General features: G+C 47.2%; 1 protein-coding gene across 18 annotated transcripts in view; it reads right to left on the bottom strand.

Annotated features, from left to right (window-relative positions):
* The window catches only part of SFI1 (SFI1 centrin binding protein), a 114722-nt gene that overhangs the window by 13750 nt on the left and 84825 nt on the right, over window positions 1-16147 (bottom strand). For all 18 annotated transcript variants that reach the window (XM_031655965.1, XM_031655962.1, XM_031655957.1 and 15 more), the window contains 7 exon segments: window positions 15477-15543; window positions 10477-10607; window positions 3112-3193; window positions 2620-2798; window positions 1177-1252; window positions 602-697; window positions 57-133 (listed from right to left, as the gene is read on the bottom strand). In XM_031655965.1, the coding sequence (XP_031511825.1) occupies window positions 57-133; window positions 602-697; window positions 1177-1252; window positions 2620-2798; window positions 3112-3193; window positions 10477-10607; window positions 15477-15543 (708 nt within the window).

Below are 16147 nucleotides of genomic sequence, written 5' to 3' on the forward strand. Positions count from 1 at the left end.
TTGGAGTGCATTCCTCGTTCCCCAGTCAGAGCCTGGGAGGCGCCCGGGAGACTCACCGCAGCAGCTGCCTGTTGTGCTGGCTCTCCCTGGCTGCCACCTCCTGGAGGATGCTCCGTACCCTGCCCTGGTAAGTCTGTAGGGGACAAGGAAGACTGAGGCTGCGCGTAGGCCCACACTTCTCCCTGTTTAGGCAGGTCTCAGAGGTGCATCTACCACAAGGCTGCCATGCCCAGAGCACTCAAAAACGGCAGGGAGAGGCCTACAGCCCCTGGTCCCAGGGCCAGCAGACCCTCCCAGACGACAGGGAGAAAGTGTCTCACAGGCCCTCACCTGCTAAGTCAAACCATGGGCCTCCAGGGCCAGGAGCTGCTTTCACTACAAGGCTGGTACCCACCGACAGCACCTGGTTCCACTTGGCCAAGCAAGAATCAAAGAACCCTGTGGCCTAAGGCCCGCTGTCTGGGGCACTGCTTGGTTTGAGGTGTGTCACATTACTCTGTTCTGGGAGGAACAGGAAGAACAAAGAAGGGAAACAAAGTCTCCCCAGAAACCTCCCCGGTCCCCACAGCACGGAGATCAGGAGGGAAGCAGCAGCTCCTACCACCCACGCCTGCAGCGCCCTGTGCCGCACTCTCTGCTGGTGGTGCCGATCTGCTCGCATCAGCTTCCGCCGCTCCGCCCCCCGCACGGCCAGGCACTGCAGACAGAGGAGACAGTGGCCACCGTGGGCTGGGGTCTGAGGTGGGGGTGGCTTCCTGCTTTGCCTCCATTTTATACGTCATCTGTGTGAGTGTAAATGACTTCACCTCTCTGGCCCCATCGATAAATATGCGCTTCGTAGGGGTTCTGTGATGACTGGATGAGGCAAGTGCTTGATTTGCAGTAAATGCTCAATTGTGAGTTTAAACGTTTTTAACACTCACTAGGACTCCTGTAAACGGTTAGATCAGGCATTTTAGATGCAGTAAGTTCAAATAAGAACAGCCTAGTATCTGAAAGAACGCAAAATTTTCAGCCAATCGTCTCATAAAACTGAGTTAACACTTTATGTGCTGCCTGCTCTCTTCCTTCGGCTCAGAGGTAGGTGGTGTGGCCCATACGTCGCCTGAGTCCCGCTGACACACAGCCCACCTGTCCAAAAGCCATACACGGGTGGCACTCGCCACAAAGCCTTACCTCCCTCCACTGGCTCCAGGCCCGGCGCAGGAGCTGGGCCACGTGGAATTCTGCTGCCCGCACCCTGCCCGTCCTCCTGTGGGGAGATGGCAGAGCTCAGTGCTGCAGCCCCCACCCAGCAAGGGCACCCTCTACGGGCTCCCCCTCACAGTCCATGGCCCTACCTGGTTAAGTTTTGAGGGGAGCAGAGACCCTCTCTGAAGAGCTGCCAAAGAACTTGAACTCTCAGAAAAAAGCACCTGTGATCACATGTTGGCCTACTTCCCAGGGCTTCAAGTGCCACTGAAGCTCACATGTGCAGGTGTGAAGCCCCCGACCGAGAAAGTGGTTAAACATGGTCAGAGTTTGACAGGGAGTGAGATCCTCAGAACACACAGTGGATACTGAAAGGCCCCAAAGCAGGACAGCCTCTGCAGCGGACACATGGGCTGCCTACCCTCCTCTCTCTAACTACATGGTGTGGTTAAAAACTACCACAGCCCACCCACTGGCCACAGCTGCTGGTCCCTATCCCTTATCTGCAGCGGTCAGCTGTCACAGCATGGGTCCATCAGTGTATTCCCTGCTATGGCCACTTTTGTTTGTTTGAGGCAGAGTCTCACTCTGTTGCCCAGGCTGGAGTGTAGCGGTGCCATCTCGGTTCACTGCCACCTTCGTCTGCTGGGTTCATGCAATTTTCATGCTTCACTCTCCTGGGTAACTGGGATTCCAGGCTTGTGCCACCACGCCTGGCTAATTTTTGTATTTTTAGTAGAGATGGGGTTTTGCCATGTTGGCCAGGCTGGTCTTGAACTCATAAGCTCAAGTGATCCACCTGCCTCGGCCTCCCAACCTGGCTATGGTCACTTCAAATGGGCCCCAAGTGTAAGCAGGATGTGGCCAATGAGCAGGACCTCCCCGATCCACTGAGAACTTCTATGCCCAGCCAAATTCCTGAGGCTGTGAGTTCCATGAGGTACCCCAAGGTCCTGCTGTTACAATCCTTTTTTTTTTTTTTGAGACGGAGTTTCGCTCTTGTTGCCCAGGCTAGAGTAGAATGGTGCGATCTTGGCTCATCATAACCTCCACCTCCCAGGTTCAAGCGATTCTCCTACCTCAGCTTCCCGAATAGCTGGGACTACAGGCATGGAGCACCATGCCTGGCTAATTTTGTATTTTTAGTAGAGACAGGGTTTTTCCATGTTGGTCAGGCGGGTCTCGAACTCCTGACCTCTGGTGATCTGCCCACCTCAGCCTCCTGAAGTGCTGGGATTACAGGCGTGAGCCACTGCGCCCAGCCAACCTAGTTTTAGTTAGACTCTTTTAGGTTGAACTTCCAGAACTTACAACCAGAGTCTGGGGTAAAGCAATCCTCCAGACAGGCACTTGGAGCTGATGGTGCTGCTAGTACAATCAAAGCTGGCCTGGGATAGAAAGGCTTTTAAGGCAGAACTGGCCACTCACTCTGCTCTGAGCCCTTGGGCACTTTCCCTCCAGAGGCAGAAAGCTTTCTTGAGCCGCCCATGGCGGTGGTGAGCACAGGCCGCTGTTTGCCACTCCTGCTCCTGGTGACGTGCTGCTGCCTGCTGGTGCCACGTGAACCAAGACCTATGCAGAAGCTGTCGCTCTGCGTGGAGGATGGCCTGAGGCAGGACAGGAAGGAGAGAACAGAATAAGTCAAGTAGGAGAGAGGCACAGAAGCCAGGAAAGAATTTACAGGCCACAAATAATGACTAAGGCAAAAGGAATGGACGTCAGAATGTGGTACAGCCCAGAAGCTGTCTGTAGGCTCCACTGAGAAAGGACAGATGCCCCAGAGCCTGCCCTGCCTCAAGAGTCACAGGCAGGAGCCCTCCAGTGAGGTCCGAGCAACTTCCTGAGGAGGGGAGGCCATGAGTGCAACGGCTTGAATCAGATCCTACCCATCCACACATCTCCTCAGGGGCAGCCACTTACCATTCTCTCTGCCAGGCGGTTTTCTTGATGCTGAAACGTCTTCTGCCTCCAGATAGAAAATACTTGCTTCTCTAATGTCTCCCTAAAAAACAAGGAAGAATGTAAAGCACTTAACAAAACCAAAAATTAACCCAAACAGAACTAGAAGTTCCAAATAATTGGATTTTTCCTTTTATACCATGCTATGGTATAAGAGGTGAGTTAAGTGGCTGGGCACAGTGGCCCATGTCTGTAATCCTAATACTTTGGGAGGCCAAGGCAGGAGGATCGCTGGAGGCCAAGACCAGCCTGGGCAACATAGCAAGACTCCATCTCTACAAAAAAATTTAAAAATTGCTGGCTGTGATAGTGTGTGCCTGTAGTCCCAACTACCTGGGAGGCTGAGGTGGGAGGATCGCCTGAGCCCAGGAGTTTAAGGCTGTGGGGAACTATGATCATGTCACTCCACTCCAGCCTGGGCAACAGAGTGAGACCCTGTCTCTGAAAAAAAGAAAAGAGGTGAATAAGCTTAGATGAGGGAGAAAGCAACACAAAGAGAAAGGGAAGGAAAGCAGTAGCCAAAAACCACAAACTGAAAAAGGCCAACATTTTCCAAGTTATTTCTGGTATCAGCCAAGCCTTCACCCCGTACGAAAAAGAGTCCGACCCTAAGACCCCAGGTCTTCATTAATTCTATACTGACTTAACAACACTGATAAAGGATTGTTCGTGGAGCCCTTTCCACTGCACAATGACCAATCCTTTGGGGACCTGTTGAAAAACAAGGGGCAGACCCCTAAGGCTGACTGAGCAAGTCGGAGGGGCGTCCCAGGAAATTGTATTTTAAACAAGTGTTCCAGGTGAATTAGGAAAGTAGAAAGGTTTGGGAACCACTGTTTTGTCATCTCTGCCTAGGCCTACCAGATCACCATTAACAACGTCAAATCCTGCAACAGCAGTGCTGGGACAACTGATCAACAGTCACTAGGGGCGCCACGCTGGTGGAGCCATCGGATCCGTGTTCAGCACTGCGGGATCTCGCTCCCCTGACATTTAACACACAAGACACATCACTTAAAGCAAAGATTCCACTTGTAGGCAGAACACAGTCACTGGTCTTGGATCTACCCTCTGGCCATATATGACAAAACTAGGCAAAACATATGTGGCAACTGTCTTCAGGCGCTGGACAGTAAGTGTAGATTTTGATGCTGAAAAGACAGGACACAGGCGAGGTGAGCCCCGAGGCCGCCCAGACTTTCTGCCTGGGGGCACCTTCTAAACAGTGAGAGGAAGGGAGGCTAAGCAGAGCCTCCCTCAGCCTCAGTGAGCAGAGGAGGCAAAGACTGGAGTTCATGACTGCCAGAGGGGCTGGAATTTGGGGGCAGGGTACTAGAAAGGAGACAGCTGAACACAGCGAAGTACCCAAAATTTCACTGAGATTGTCCCAGGTCCTCAGATGAGGACCACACATGCAGACTCCTGGAGGCCTAGCAGAGAGCGACTGTGCAGGGCCAAGAGGAGAACAGAGACAGGAGAAGCTAGACAGGGTTTAAGATGGAGCTCTGGCCCAGCCAGAGTTGAGAGACCAGACACAGAAGCTGAGATCGTTCGACCCCAGTTGACACTAAAAGATCATCTTTAGGCTGAAGGGAAATGATACAGATGAACATTCAAATGTATAGGAAGACACAAGGAACACTGGAAAGGGGAAATATGTGGGTAAATGTAAAAGGCTGCATTTTTTCCTTCTCGATTTATAAAAAGACTACTGATTATTTAAAGCAAAAATAGTAACGTTGCAGGCTGTGTGCATGGTGGCTCATGCCTGTAACCCTAACACTTCAGGAGGCTGAGGCAGGAGGATTGCTTGAACTCAGGAGTTCAAAACCAGCCTGGGCAACATAGTGAGACCTCGTCTCTACAATCAATCATTACACATAAAATGTATGACAAAAAGTACCACTGGTTGGGGGTGGTGGCTCACTCCTGTAATCCCAGCACTTTGAAAGGCTGAGGCAGGGGGATGTCTTGAGCCCAGAAGTTCAAGATCAGCCTGGACAACATAGTGAGACCCCACAATGTTTATTTCTAAAAATAATAATATCATCAAGGATGGGAACAAAATAGAATGTTATTGTTTTTATGTTCTTGCACTAAACATGAAATAGTATATTAATTCTAAACACAACTGGGCCAGGCATGGTGGCTCACACCTATAATCCCAGAACAGTAAGAGGCCATGGCAGGAGGATCACTTGAGCCCAGGAGTTTGAGACTAGCCTGGGCGACATAGTGAGACCCTTTCTCTACAAAAATTAGAAAAAAAAATTAGTTTGGTATGGCGGCACACATCTGTAGTCCCAGCTGCTTGGGAGGCTGAGGTGGGTGTATCACTTTAGCCCCGGAGGAAGAGGCTGCAGTGAGCCAAAACTGTGCCACTGCACCCCAGCCTGGGTGACAGGACAAGCTCCTGTCTCTAAAACATAAACAGATAGATACATAGACAGACAAACAGAGAGATACATACATACGAACAACTGTAATAAGGATGCACACTGTAATTCCTAAAACAATCTAAAAACTACAAATAATACAGAGCTAAAAAGTTGATGCAGGAAATACAATACTAAAAAAATTTAAATGAACCCTTAAAAAGGTAGAAAAAAGGCTGGGCGCAGTGGCTCATCCCTGTAATCCCAGCACTTTGGGAGGCTGAGGCGGGTGGATCACGAGCTCAGGAGACTCAGACCATCCTGGCCAACATGGTGAAACCCTGTCTCTAATAAAATACAAAAAAATAGCTGGGCATGGTGGTGCATGCCTATAGTCCCAGCTACTCAGGAGGCTGGGGCACAAGAATCGCTTGAACCTGGGAGGCAGAGGTTGCAGCGAGCCGAGATCGCGCCATTGCACTCCAGCCTGGGCAACAAGAACGATACTCCATCTGAAAACAAAACAAAACAAAACAAAACAAAAAAAAAATGCCAAACCAACCGATGATGACTGAAATCAGAACACTGGTTACCTATGCAGGGTAGAGACTGACTGGAGGGACGTGAAGGAACCTTCTGGGGTAATAGAAATGTTCTATATCTTGACTGGAGTGTTGATTATATAGGTATACAGATTATGAAAACTCGGCCAGACATGGTGGTTCACGCCTGTAATCCCATCTCTTTCGGAGGCCAAGGCGGGCGGATCACGAGGTCAGGAGATTGAGACCATCCTGGCTAACACGGTGAAACCCCGTCTCTACTAAAAAAAAAAAAAAAAAATACAAAAAATTAGCCAGGCGTGGTGGTGGGCGCCTGTAGTCCCAGCTACTCGGAAGGCTGAGGCTGGAGAATGGCATGAACCCGGAAGGTGGAGCTTGCAGTGAGCTGAGATCCGGCCACTGCACTCCAGCCTGGGTGACAGAGCGAGACTCGGTCTCAAAAAAAAAAAAAAAAAAATTATGAAAACTCATCAAATTTTATTTAAAATCTGTGCCTTTCACTGTATATACATTTTATCTCAATTAAAATAAAAGACAAACCAGTTTTGTCTCATTCTCAGTACCTTTCACTGGAGGGTTATAAATTTTATATAGCTTTAAAATATATAGTTTTAAAATTTACATATAAATTTTATAAATAAAAAATTACTTTTAGCCATAATTCATGAGATTCCATCATAAAATCTGCCTATATTCCTAAAACATTAAAAAATACCCTAAGAATATCAAAGATACGTATTTATTTGGAACTTTAATTTGCTAAACTCCAAACCAATCCTCTGAATACGTACTTATCATGAGAGTCACAAATTAAACCAACTCCAGGGGCCGGGGGATAGTTCATATTTTTGTGCCAGGCCCTTGGCTTGTATTTTACATGTATTATCCCATTTCATTTTCATGACAACCATATGAGATAGAGACTATGGCCACATCATCTCAATTTTACATTCGAGGACACTGAAGCTCAGAGACAGATTGACTTGTCCAGGGTCACAGAGCTGGCAAGTAACAGAGCATAGGTCGGAACTCAGGCTTGTCCAGCTTCTAAGCCAGACTCTCAGTCACTCTGCTCATGAACAAGGAAAACAGGAATCTGAAAAACCAAGTTTCGTAAAAAGGTCCAACCAAGCCAAAACAGGTAAAAATCCAGATCAGGCCTACCCCATTCTGCAAGCCTCCTGGCTATACCCTGTCTCCAAGTCACCCTCCGCCCTTTTTCTCCAGAGTGATAGCTCTAAAACCACCCACAACTGCTCCCTAGCAAACATCCCTTAAAGGCTCCTCTTGGCTATTTTGAAGGTACTTTTAATTTTTAGTTCTCACAGCATACAAAATATAAAAAAAGAATAGAACCAAGCATGGCTACTTGTTAATAAAAAAAGAAAGGGGTACTGTGTGTGTGTGTTTTAAGTACTGAAGCCATTTTTTTTTGAGACGGAGTCTCGCTCGGCTGCCCAGGCTGGAGTGCAGTGGCCGATCTCAGCTCACTGCAAGCTCCGCCTCCTGGGTTTACGCCATTCTCCTGCCTCAGCCTCCCGAGTAGCTGGGACTACAGGTGCCCGCCACGTCGCCAGGCTAGGTTTTTGTATTTTTTAGTAGAGACGGGGTTTCACCGTGTTAGCCAGGATGGTCTCGATCTCCTGACCTCGTGATCTGCCCGTCTCGGCCTCCCAAAGTGCTGGGATTACCGGCTTGAACCACCACACCTGGCCCATTTTTTTTTTGAGATGGAATCTTGCTCTGCTGCCCAGGCTGGAGTGCCGTGGTGCGATCTTGGCTCAATGCAACCTCCATCTCCTAGGTTCAAGTGATTCTCCTGCCTCAGGCTCCCGAGTAGCTGGGATGTGTGCCACCACACCTGGCCAATTTTTGTATTTTTAGTAGAGAGGAGATTTTGCCATGTTGGTCAGACTGGTCTCGAACTTCTGACCTCAGGTGATCTGCCTGCCTCAGCTTCCCAAAGTACTGGGATTACAGGTGTGAGCCACCGCGTCCAGCCTGAAGCCAGCCATTTTTTGAAGGAATCTTGTACCAGCCCACAATATAGGACCTAGGTAAAGGCAAAGCTGCTCTGTCTGCAGAAGCTGGAAGAGACAAGAGTTGTCCTTTCATCAGCCTCTGTTCCCCGTGGCCACCACCTAAAACCATCTCCCTGGACTTCATGCTAAGGAACCCAGAGTTTTAGCTAATCTCAAACTAGCATTCAAAACCCTCCAGATGGATAGATGGACAGACTATCTATCTATCTATCTATCTATCTATCTATCTATCTATTTATTTATTTATTTAGAGATGGAGTCTCATTCTGTCATCCAAGGCTGGAGTGCAGTGGCGCCATCTCAACTCACTGTAACCTCTGCCTCCTGGGTTAAAGCGATTCTCGTGCCTCAGCCTCCAGAGTAGCTGGGATTACAAACATGCGCCACCACGCCCTGCTAATTTTTGTATTTTTAGTAGAGACAGGGTTTCACCATGTTGGCCAGGCTGGTCTCAAACTCCTGACCTCCAATGATCCACCCACCTCAGCCTTCCAAAGTGCTGCGATTTCAGGCATAAGCCACCACACCTGGCCTGAAATTCTCCAGATTTAAGATGACTGCAACTTCTCTCAATGCATGCCCCTCCATCTCACCCCTTTGTCTTAAGATAAAGTACACTGAACTTAAGGTAATTTCCAAAACTGTCACTTTACTAGTTCCATGCACCTGCTCAAATATCTGTTGGATATCTATCTATAGGGTCAGCCCAATCCCTTCAGTCTGGGCCTCCCCTTCTTGCCCACTCCAGCCACCATCCTCACCCTCTCACTCACAGGAAGCCTCTCCCGGACACTGCCATGCTCAGCCTCCCTCGGCACGAGCTCTGAGCGCTGGAGGAACTTGTGGCTGACATGACTGGGGACACATGGATCTATTCTCTTGAACTGGTTCTCAGTTGTTTCTTGTATGTCAATCTTACCTCCTCACAAAAATTTCACCCTCCTACAAAGTCATCAAAAAGCTCTTCCTCTTGATCAAGAAGAAAGCACCTGGACTTTGGAACTGGAGATTTGAATTTAAACCCTGGCTGCGCCACTTACTAGCTGTGCTACCACTTATCATTTTGAACATGCTCTCTCAGGATGGCTGTGAAAAGGAAATTATTAATGAAGATAATGATGCCATGGGCAGAATGAGTTTATGTATTTGTTTTCTGTCTTCCATCACACAACGCCCAACACAGTGGCAGACACACTGTTAGTGATTAATAATTTCTTCATCACCGGGCGTGGTGGCTCATGCCAGTAATCCCAGCACTTTGGGAGGCCAAGGTGGGTGGATCACAAGGGCAGGAGCTCAAGACCAGCCTGGCCAACATGGTGAAACCCTGTTTCTACGAAAGATACAAAAAATTAGCTGGGCATGGTGGCACACACCTGTAATCACAGCCACTTGGGAGGCTGAGGCAGGAGAATTGGTTGAACCCAGGATGTGAAATTTGCCGTGAGTTGAGATCATGCCATTGCACACCAGCCTGGGTGAAAGGACGAGACTCCATCTCAAAAATAAATAAATAAATAATAATTTCTTCATTATGTCCCACCACATACTAAGAACCTGCTGTGGGCAAGTTTGCCCCTTGTGGGAACTAAAAGGATGTAGCTCTGCTCCTTCAGCTTTCTAAATTTTTTTTTTTTTTTTGAGACAGAGTCTTGCCCTGTTACCCGGGCTAGAGTGCAATGGCGCAATCTCGACTCACTGCAACCTCTGCCTCCCGGGTTCAAGCAATTCTCCTGCCTCAGCCTCCTAAGTAGCTGAGATTACAGGCATATGCCACCACTCCGGGCTAATTTTTCTATCTTTAGTAGAGATGGGGTTTCACCAGGTTGGCCAGGCTGGTCTTGAACTCCTGACCTTGTGATTGGCCTGCCCTGGCCTTCTGAAGTGCTGGGATTACAGGCGTGAGCCAACGCGCCCGGCCCGACCTTTGTAGTTTTGTTGATGACTATAATTTCAAGACTTCAAAAAGCCAGGTCTAGCAGAACAGGAATGAAGTGTTTCGGGGAAATGACATTCAAGAATGTCTGCCAAGGTGATGCAAGGTCCTACCATGCTCTGATCCAGAAAGCTAATGGGCTGCTTTAATGGAGCTCTCAGTGGCTAATGATGAAACAGGCTGTTTTGAAAGCCCTTGCAATAAAGATGGACAAAAGATTTCCCAGGGGAAATACTGTCTTGTCTTTTCCTGCTAGATGAAATCAATGAGCCCACATTATTGAAAATCCAGGAAGTACTAGGGCCTGGGGTGGTCTGGGAAGCCGAAAAGCACAGCAAATGGGCTGCATGATTGGCAGAGTTAGATTTGAGACACCTGCCCCAGTGCAAGACAGGAGCTTAGCACTGTACCTGTGGAAACGTGTTGCTCTTGCATTGAGGACATTGTCCTGCTGGCGCCATCGCCAGAGTCTCTTCCACGTGTGGAAGGCAGCAGGCAGGGTTCTCTGCTGGAAATGACCATCCGCTCTGGCCTGTAGCCGCTGAAGCAAAACAAAGAATGACCATTGCACTTAACTTTTTTTTTTTTAATATGACCTTTCAGGGTCACACTCTTGTGGGAGGATTGCTTCCTATATAATAAAAATGAGAAAAAGATGAAAATTATTATCTTTGCCAATATGCTAGAAGAAAAATGAAAGAGGTGAAAAAATTTTCACTTAAACATTGGTTAAGCATTTCTACAAATACATACACACACACACACTCTCTCTCTCTCTCTCTTCCCCATGACTTGGGTGTTCATACCCATTACCTGTTTCACTGTCTGTTAGCATTCGACTCACTGATACGTATGGGGTTTTCAAACCTAAACAATTTATTAGTCCTTTGTCATGTGTTATAAATCTAAATATTTCCCCACTCCATAATATTTATCTTTTCATTTTGTTTATAGTGTTTGTCATACATATTTATGTAATTATAAAAGTCTACTATTTTACTGATACATCAGTAGGTAAGACAGACAATGGACGTAAGAATATACTGTATATGCCTCTATGATCCAAAACTTTGGGGGAAAAAGTATATATGCATGTGTAGAGGTTTGTTTTTTTTTTTTGAGACAGTCTCACTCTGTTGCCAGGCTGGAGTGCAGTGGCACAATCTCAGCTCACTGCAACCTCCGCCTCCCGGGTTCAAGTGATTCTCCTGCCTCAGCCTCCCAAGTACCTGGGATACAACGCACATGCCACCACACCCAGCTACTTTTTGTATTTTTTAGTAGAGATGGGGTTTCAACATGTTGGCCAGAATGGTCCTGATATCTTGATCCGCCTGCCTTGGCCTCCCAAAGTGCTGGGATTACAGGTGTGAGCCACTGTACCCGGCCAACACGTGTAGAGGTTTTAAAAACATGGCTGCAAATTCTTTGATCTTCCTTCACTGAGAAGTGATCTATGTTCCCTCCCCTTGCATCTGGCTGGGATAGTGACTGCTCTGATCAATAGGGCATGGTAAAAGTGACACTATGTTAGTTCTGAGGCTATATAAAGAGCCACAGAGCTTCTGACTTGTTCCTGGAACACTCATCTTGAAGCCCTGATGGCTGACTACCCCAAGGCCGCCATGCTGCAAGGAAGCCCAAGCCTCACAAAGAGGTCATATACAGGTTCTTTGGCTAACATTCCCAGTTGAGCCCAGTCTTTGAGTCATTCTAGTCCAGGATCTAGAGACGTATGAAGAAAATTCTAGATGATTCTAACCCCCTGCCATTACAATCTTTTCAGCTGAGGCTGATTTTGGAGCAGAAACCAACCATTCCCATAATGTTCTGTCTCAATCTTTGAGAATCCATAAAGCATAAAAGAATGGTTGTTGTCTTATACCACTGAATTTGGGGTGATTTTTTACACAGCAATAGATAACTGGATCAGTATGCATATGTATATGTATGTGAATAGATGGGTACATACACTTCTACCCCCACAGAAGAAGAGAGATACCAGGTTTACCCATTAAATGTCATGAATGGTTTCATTTTTTCTTCTTTATGTCTTTTTATACTTCCTAAATTTTCTATATCTACACATTGCTTTTCTTTTTTTTTTTTTTTATGGGCATTTTCAAATGTAAGCAAAAGTAGAAGCTGACAGTATAACGAATACCTATGACCCTACCACCCAGCTTCAACAGTTAGCAAACAATTCGCCATTCTGCAGAGCACCATCCTTTGGTATTCGTGGGGGAATACCAAAATCCATGGATACTCAAGTCTCTTATATAAAATGGTATAGCAGGCCGGGTGCAGTGGTTCACGTCTGTACTCCCAGCACTTTGGGAGACCGAGGCAGGCAGAGCTCAGGAGTTTGAGACCAGCCTGGGTAACATGGCAACACCCCACCTCTACAAAAAGTACAAAAATTAGCTGGGCATGGTGGCGTGCACCTGTAGTCCCAGCTACTTGGGAGGCTGAGGCAGGAGAATCACTTGAAGCTGGGGAGAGTGAAGCTGCAGTGAGCCAAGATCATGCCACTGTACTCCAGCCTGGGTGACAAAGTGAGACCTGTCTCAAAAACAAAACAAAACAAAAAACTAACAACAACAACAACAACAAATTGATGTGGCATCTGCATATAACCTAGGCAATCCTCCTTATACATCTCTAGATTACTCATAATACCTAACACGATGTAAATGCTATGTAAATAGTTGTTATACTATATTGTTTATATATTGTTTAGGGACTACTGACAAGACAAAAAGGTCTGCATATGTTGAGTACAGACACAACCATTCTTTTTTTCCTCTGAATATTTTTTTCCATGGTTGGTTGAATCCATGGATGTGGAACCCACAGATACAGAGGGCTGACTGTATGTCACTTTTTAAAAAGGAAGAAACCCACAAAAAATAATATTTTTATCTTGTCTAAGAATAGAAAGAACTGACGTGCTCCTGGGATACCTATACCGAGAGGTGATATTCAGATTGTCAGCTAAAGGTTTAGGAATGACGAAGCAGTGCTCTTCCTATTTTTCAGACCTGCTATACCTTTGAAAGCAGGCCATGCTAGATCAGCGTGAGAGATGAAAATGCTGACCCCAGACTGGCTGCCAGTGTTGGGTCCCTGTGTCAAGGGGAGTGCTCGTTTTCCAGGAAGGAAATAGAAGAGACCCTCGGCTTTCCACCTTGAATAAATACAGCCTTTCAACTCTGACACTCAGTCTTTTTCTGAAAGGCTTTCCTACATTCTGGTGAACTTGCATTACTTGAACTTTTCAAAGCTAGTAACATAATCCAAAGGCATGTCAAAGAATGCAGTGACTCTAGCATTTCCTAAGTGTGGGAGGCAAGAGTGACGCAAAAAGAGGCCATGCCCTATAGCATCCAAGCTCTACCAATTGATATCATCCTTGGAAAAAAGCTCTGAAGAAATCAACGGCGGTTCATTTGTTGGTCTGTGCATTCCTTCATCCAAACATTAGCACATACCCCATGCCAAGCACTGTGTCGGGCTAAGGAGGAAAAACGGACAGGCTGTACTCTAAAGGACTTCACTGCCTGGGAGGAAAGAGAAGCCAGTGAACAACCACAAGATGAATATTCTGATAAAGCCATGCCTCAGGGGTAGGGGTGGAGGTGGACTGGCCTGGGGGAGGAGGTGACATCTGAGCTGGAAAGGAGTGTGAAATTGAGAACTGGAGGTACAAAGAGAAGCAGGAGAGATAAGCGAGATAAGCAGGAGAGCACAGAGGACCTTTAGGGAACCACTGGCAGCTTAACCGGTCAGAGTGCAGTTGTGAAGGAGCAGAGCGGTAACAGGAAAGGGGAGAGAAACAGACAGGGACCAGCTCCCAGAGGAGTTTGTAGGCCTTGCTAAAAATTTGGATTCTTTTTTTTTTTTTTTTTTGAGACAGAGTCTCGCTCTGTCGCCCAGGCTGGGGTGCAGTGGCCGGATCTCAGCTCACTGCAAGCTCCGCCTCCCAGGTTCACGCCATTCTCCTGCCTCAGCCTCCCAAGTAGCTGGGACTACAGGCGCCCGCCACCTCGCCCGGCTAGTTTTTTGCACTTTTTAGTAGAGACGGGGTTTCACCATGTTAGCCAGGATGGTCTCGATCTCCTGACCTCGTGATCCGCCCGTCTCGGCCTCCCAAAGTGCTGAGATTACAGGCTTGAGCCACCGCGCCCGGCCAAAAATTTGGATTCTATCCCCAAACTATAGGGAACTAGCTAACAGGTGAATTTAAAGATTCGCCTCTTAGACTCCAGCAGAAGATGGAGGTATGGGTAGGGTGGGCAGCATGAAAACAACTGGGAGGAGTTTGGTTTGTGTCTTCCTCTGTTACACTCCAGAGATGACCAAAGAGGGGGCACTTCTCACAATGGCAGACACCATCAACTGAACCCTTTCCCAGTGAGTGTCAACATGGCCTTGAAATCCTTCTCAGTTCAACATTCCAGAAGGTACTCCCAATTGGCAGAATGGGCTTGTAAGGTCACACTTATTTGTCACCCTGGTGCTAAAGTATGAGCCCTGGGAGAGCAGGAATTTTGTTGACTTTGTATCACGGTTGTATCCTCAGTGCTTAGTGCAGTGTCTGAGGCACAGCAGTTGCTCAGTAAGTGTTTCTTAAATGGAATGGATCTATCTTTCTCAATCTGCCTTTACTTATTTGTGGTCCTGACCTCACATCCTCCACCTTCAGGGGACATGTGTCTCACACTGTTTAGTACTGGGATGCAGCACTTACGCTCTGCACCTCTCCGTGTATCTCTTGCAGGCCCCACTGGGTGATGGGCTGGCTAACTCAGAGACTAAAAGAATTTCAGTAAAGGTGTGAATGGCTGATAAGAGCTCAGTACTTTCAGAGAGAACTTGCATTTTCATAGCAGATAAGAAATGGGAGTTATGCAGACTTTCTGATATCAGAGGTGGAAACTGGAAGAAATGCCTTTGAGCCTTTTTTTTTTTTTTTTTTTTTTTTTTGAGACGGAGTCCCGCTCTGTCGCCCAGGCTGGAATGCAGTGGCCGGATCTCAGTTCACTGCAAGCTCCGCCTCCCGGGTTTACGCCATTCTCCTGCCTCAGCCTCCCGAGTAGCTGGGACTACAGGCGCCTGCCACCACGCCCGGCTAGTTTTTTGTATTTTTTAGTAGAGACGGGGTTTCACCGTGTTAGCCAGGATGGTCTCGATCTCCTGACCTCGTGATCCACCCGTCTTGGCCTCCCAAAGTGCTGGGATTACAGGCTTGAGCCACCGCGCCCTGCCGCCTTTGAGCTTTTTCAACACCCTGTCTTCCAAAGAAGAACGACAAGACTTCTTGGCATAGGTCTTTTCCAAGAATCTTTCCAAAGCAAATGGGTCCAAGAATGTAAGGCAGGAGAGCAATCTGCTAAAAAGTACTCCATACCTGCTTGTACCGCCTCTTCTGAGTATACTGTAGCCACAATTTGATACACTTGCACAGCAGTGCTATCCTGAAACAAAAGGAAGAACATCGCGTTTTTAAAACTTTGTTTTAAGGCAGGTAAATCGGGGTACAGTTACTTCCTGTGAGTTAAAGGCACCCCATGGGCTTATTAGTTTCATTCTAGGAGACAGGGCAGTAAGAACCTGGTATCTAATGTAAAATCTGTCAACCTCTGATTCTGGACTGTGGATTGCCTAAAATGTTGACAACTTTCTTGTAAAACCTAATTAGACCACCAAAAGCACAGTAGCTCTGGAGTTTAGGAAATATGTATGAAGTCCCCTAGATAGCCTGAACTTCCTGGTTTCATGGCCGAAGCCTGGGGGCCCATGACATGTTGCCTCTCACACTAGGTTTTGTAAACCAGGGTTTGGAATAATATGTCTTGAGAACTCTAAATGAGTCAGTTAATTATTGGAATTCTCACTAACTCATTAAAAAATGCTTCAAAATTGGACCTAAACTATGCAAAATAAGTTGATTATACTGTGCAGGGAGGGAAAGGGGAGAGCAAAGAAAGGGAGGACATGTTCAACATTTCTGGCAGCAAGAGAGTTCGTACTTCCCTGCTCTGCGGAGTAAGATCTTACTCTTCCTTGTAGGGAGGGGAC

Source organism: Papio anubis, chromosome 16 (genome assembly GCF_008728515.1).
Source record: "Papio anubis isolate 15944 chromosome 16, Panubis1.0, whole genome shotgun sequence".
In the NCBI taxonomy this organism is placed as follows: domain Eukaryota; kingdom Metazoa; phylum Chordata; class Mammalia; order Primates; family Cercopithecidae; genus Papio; species Papio anubis.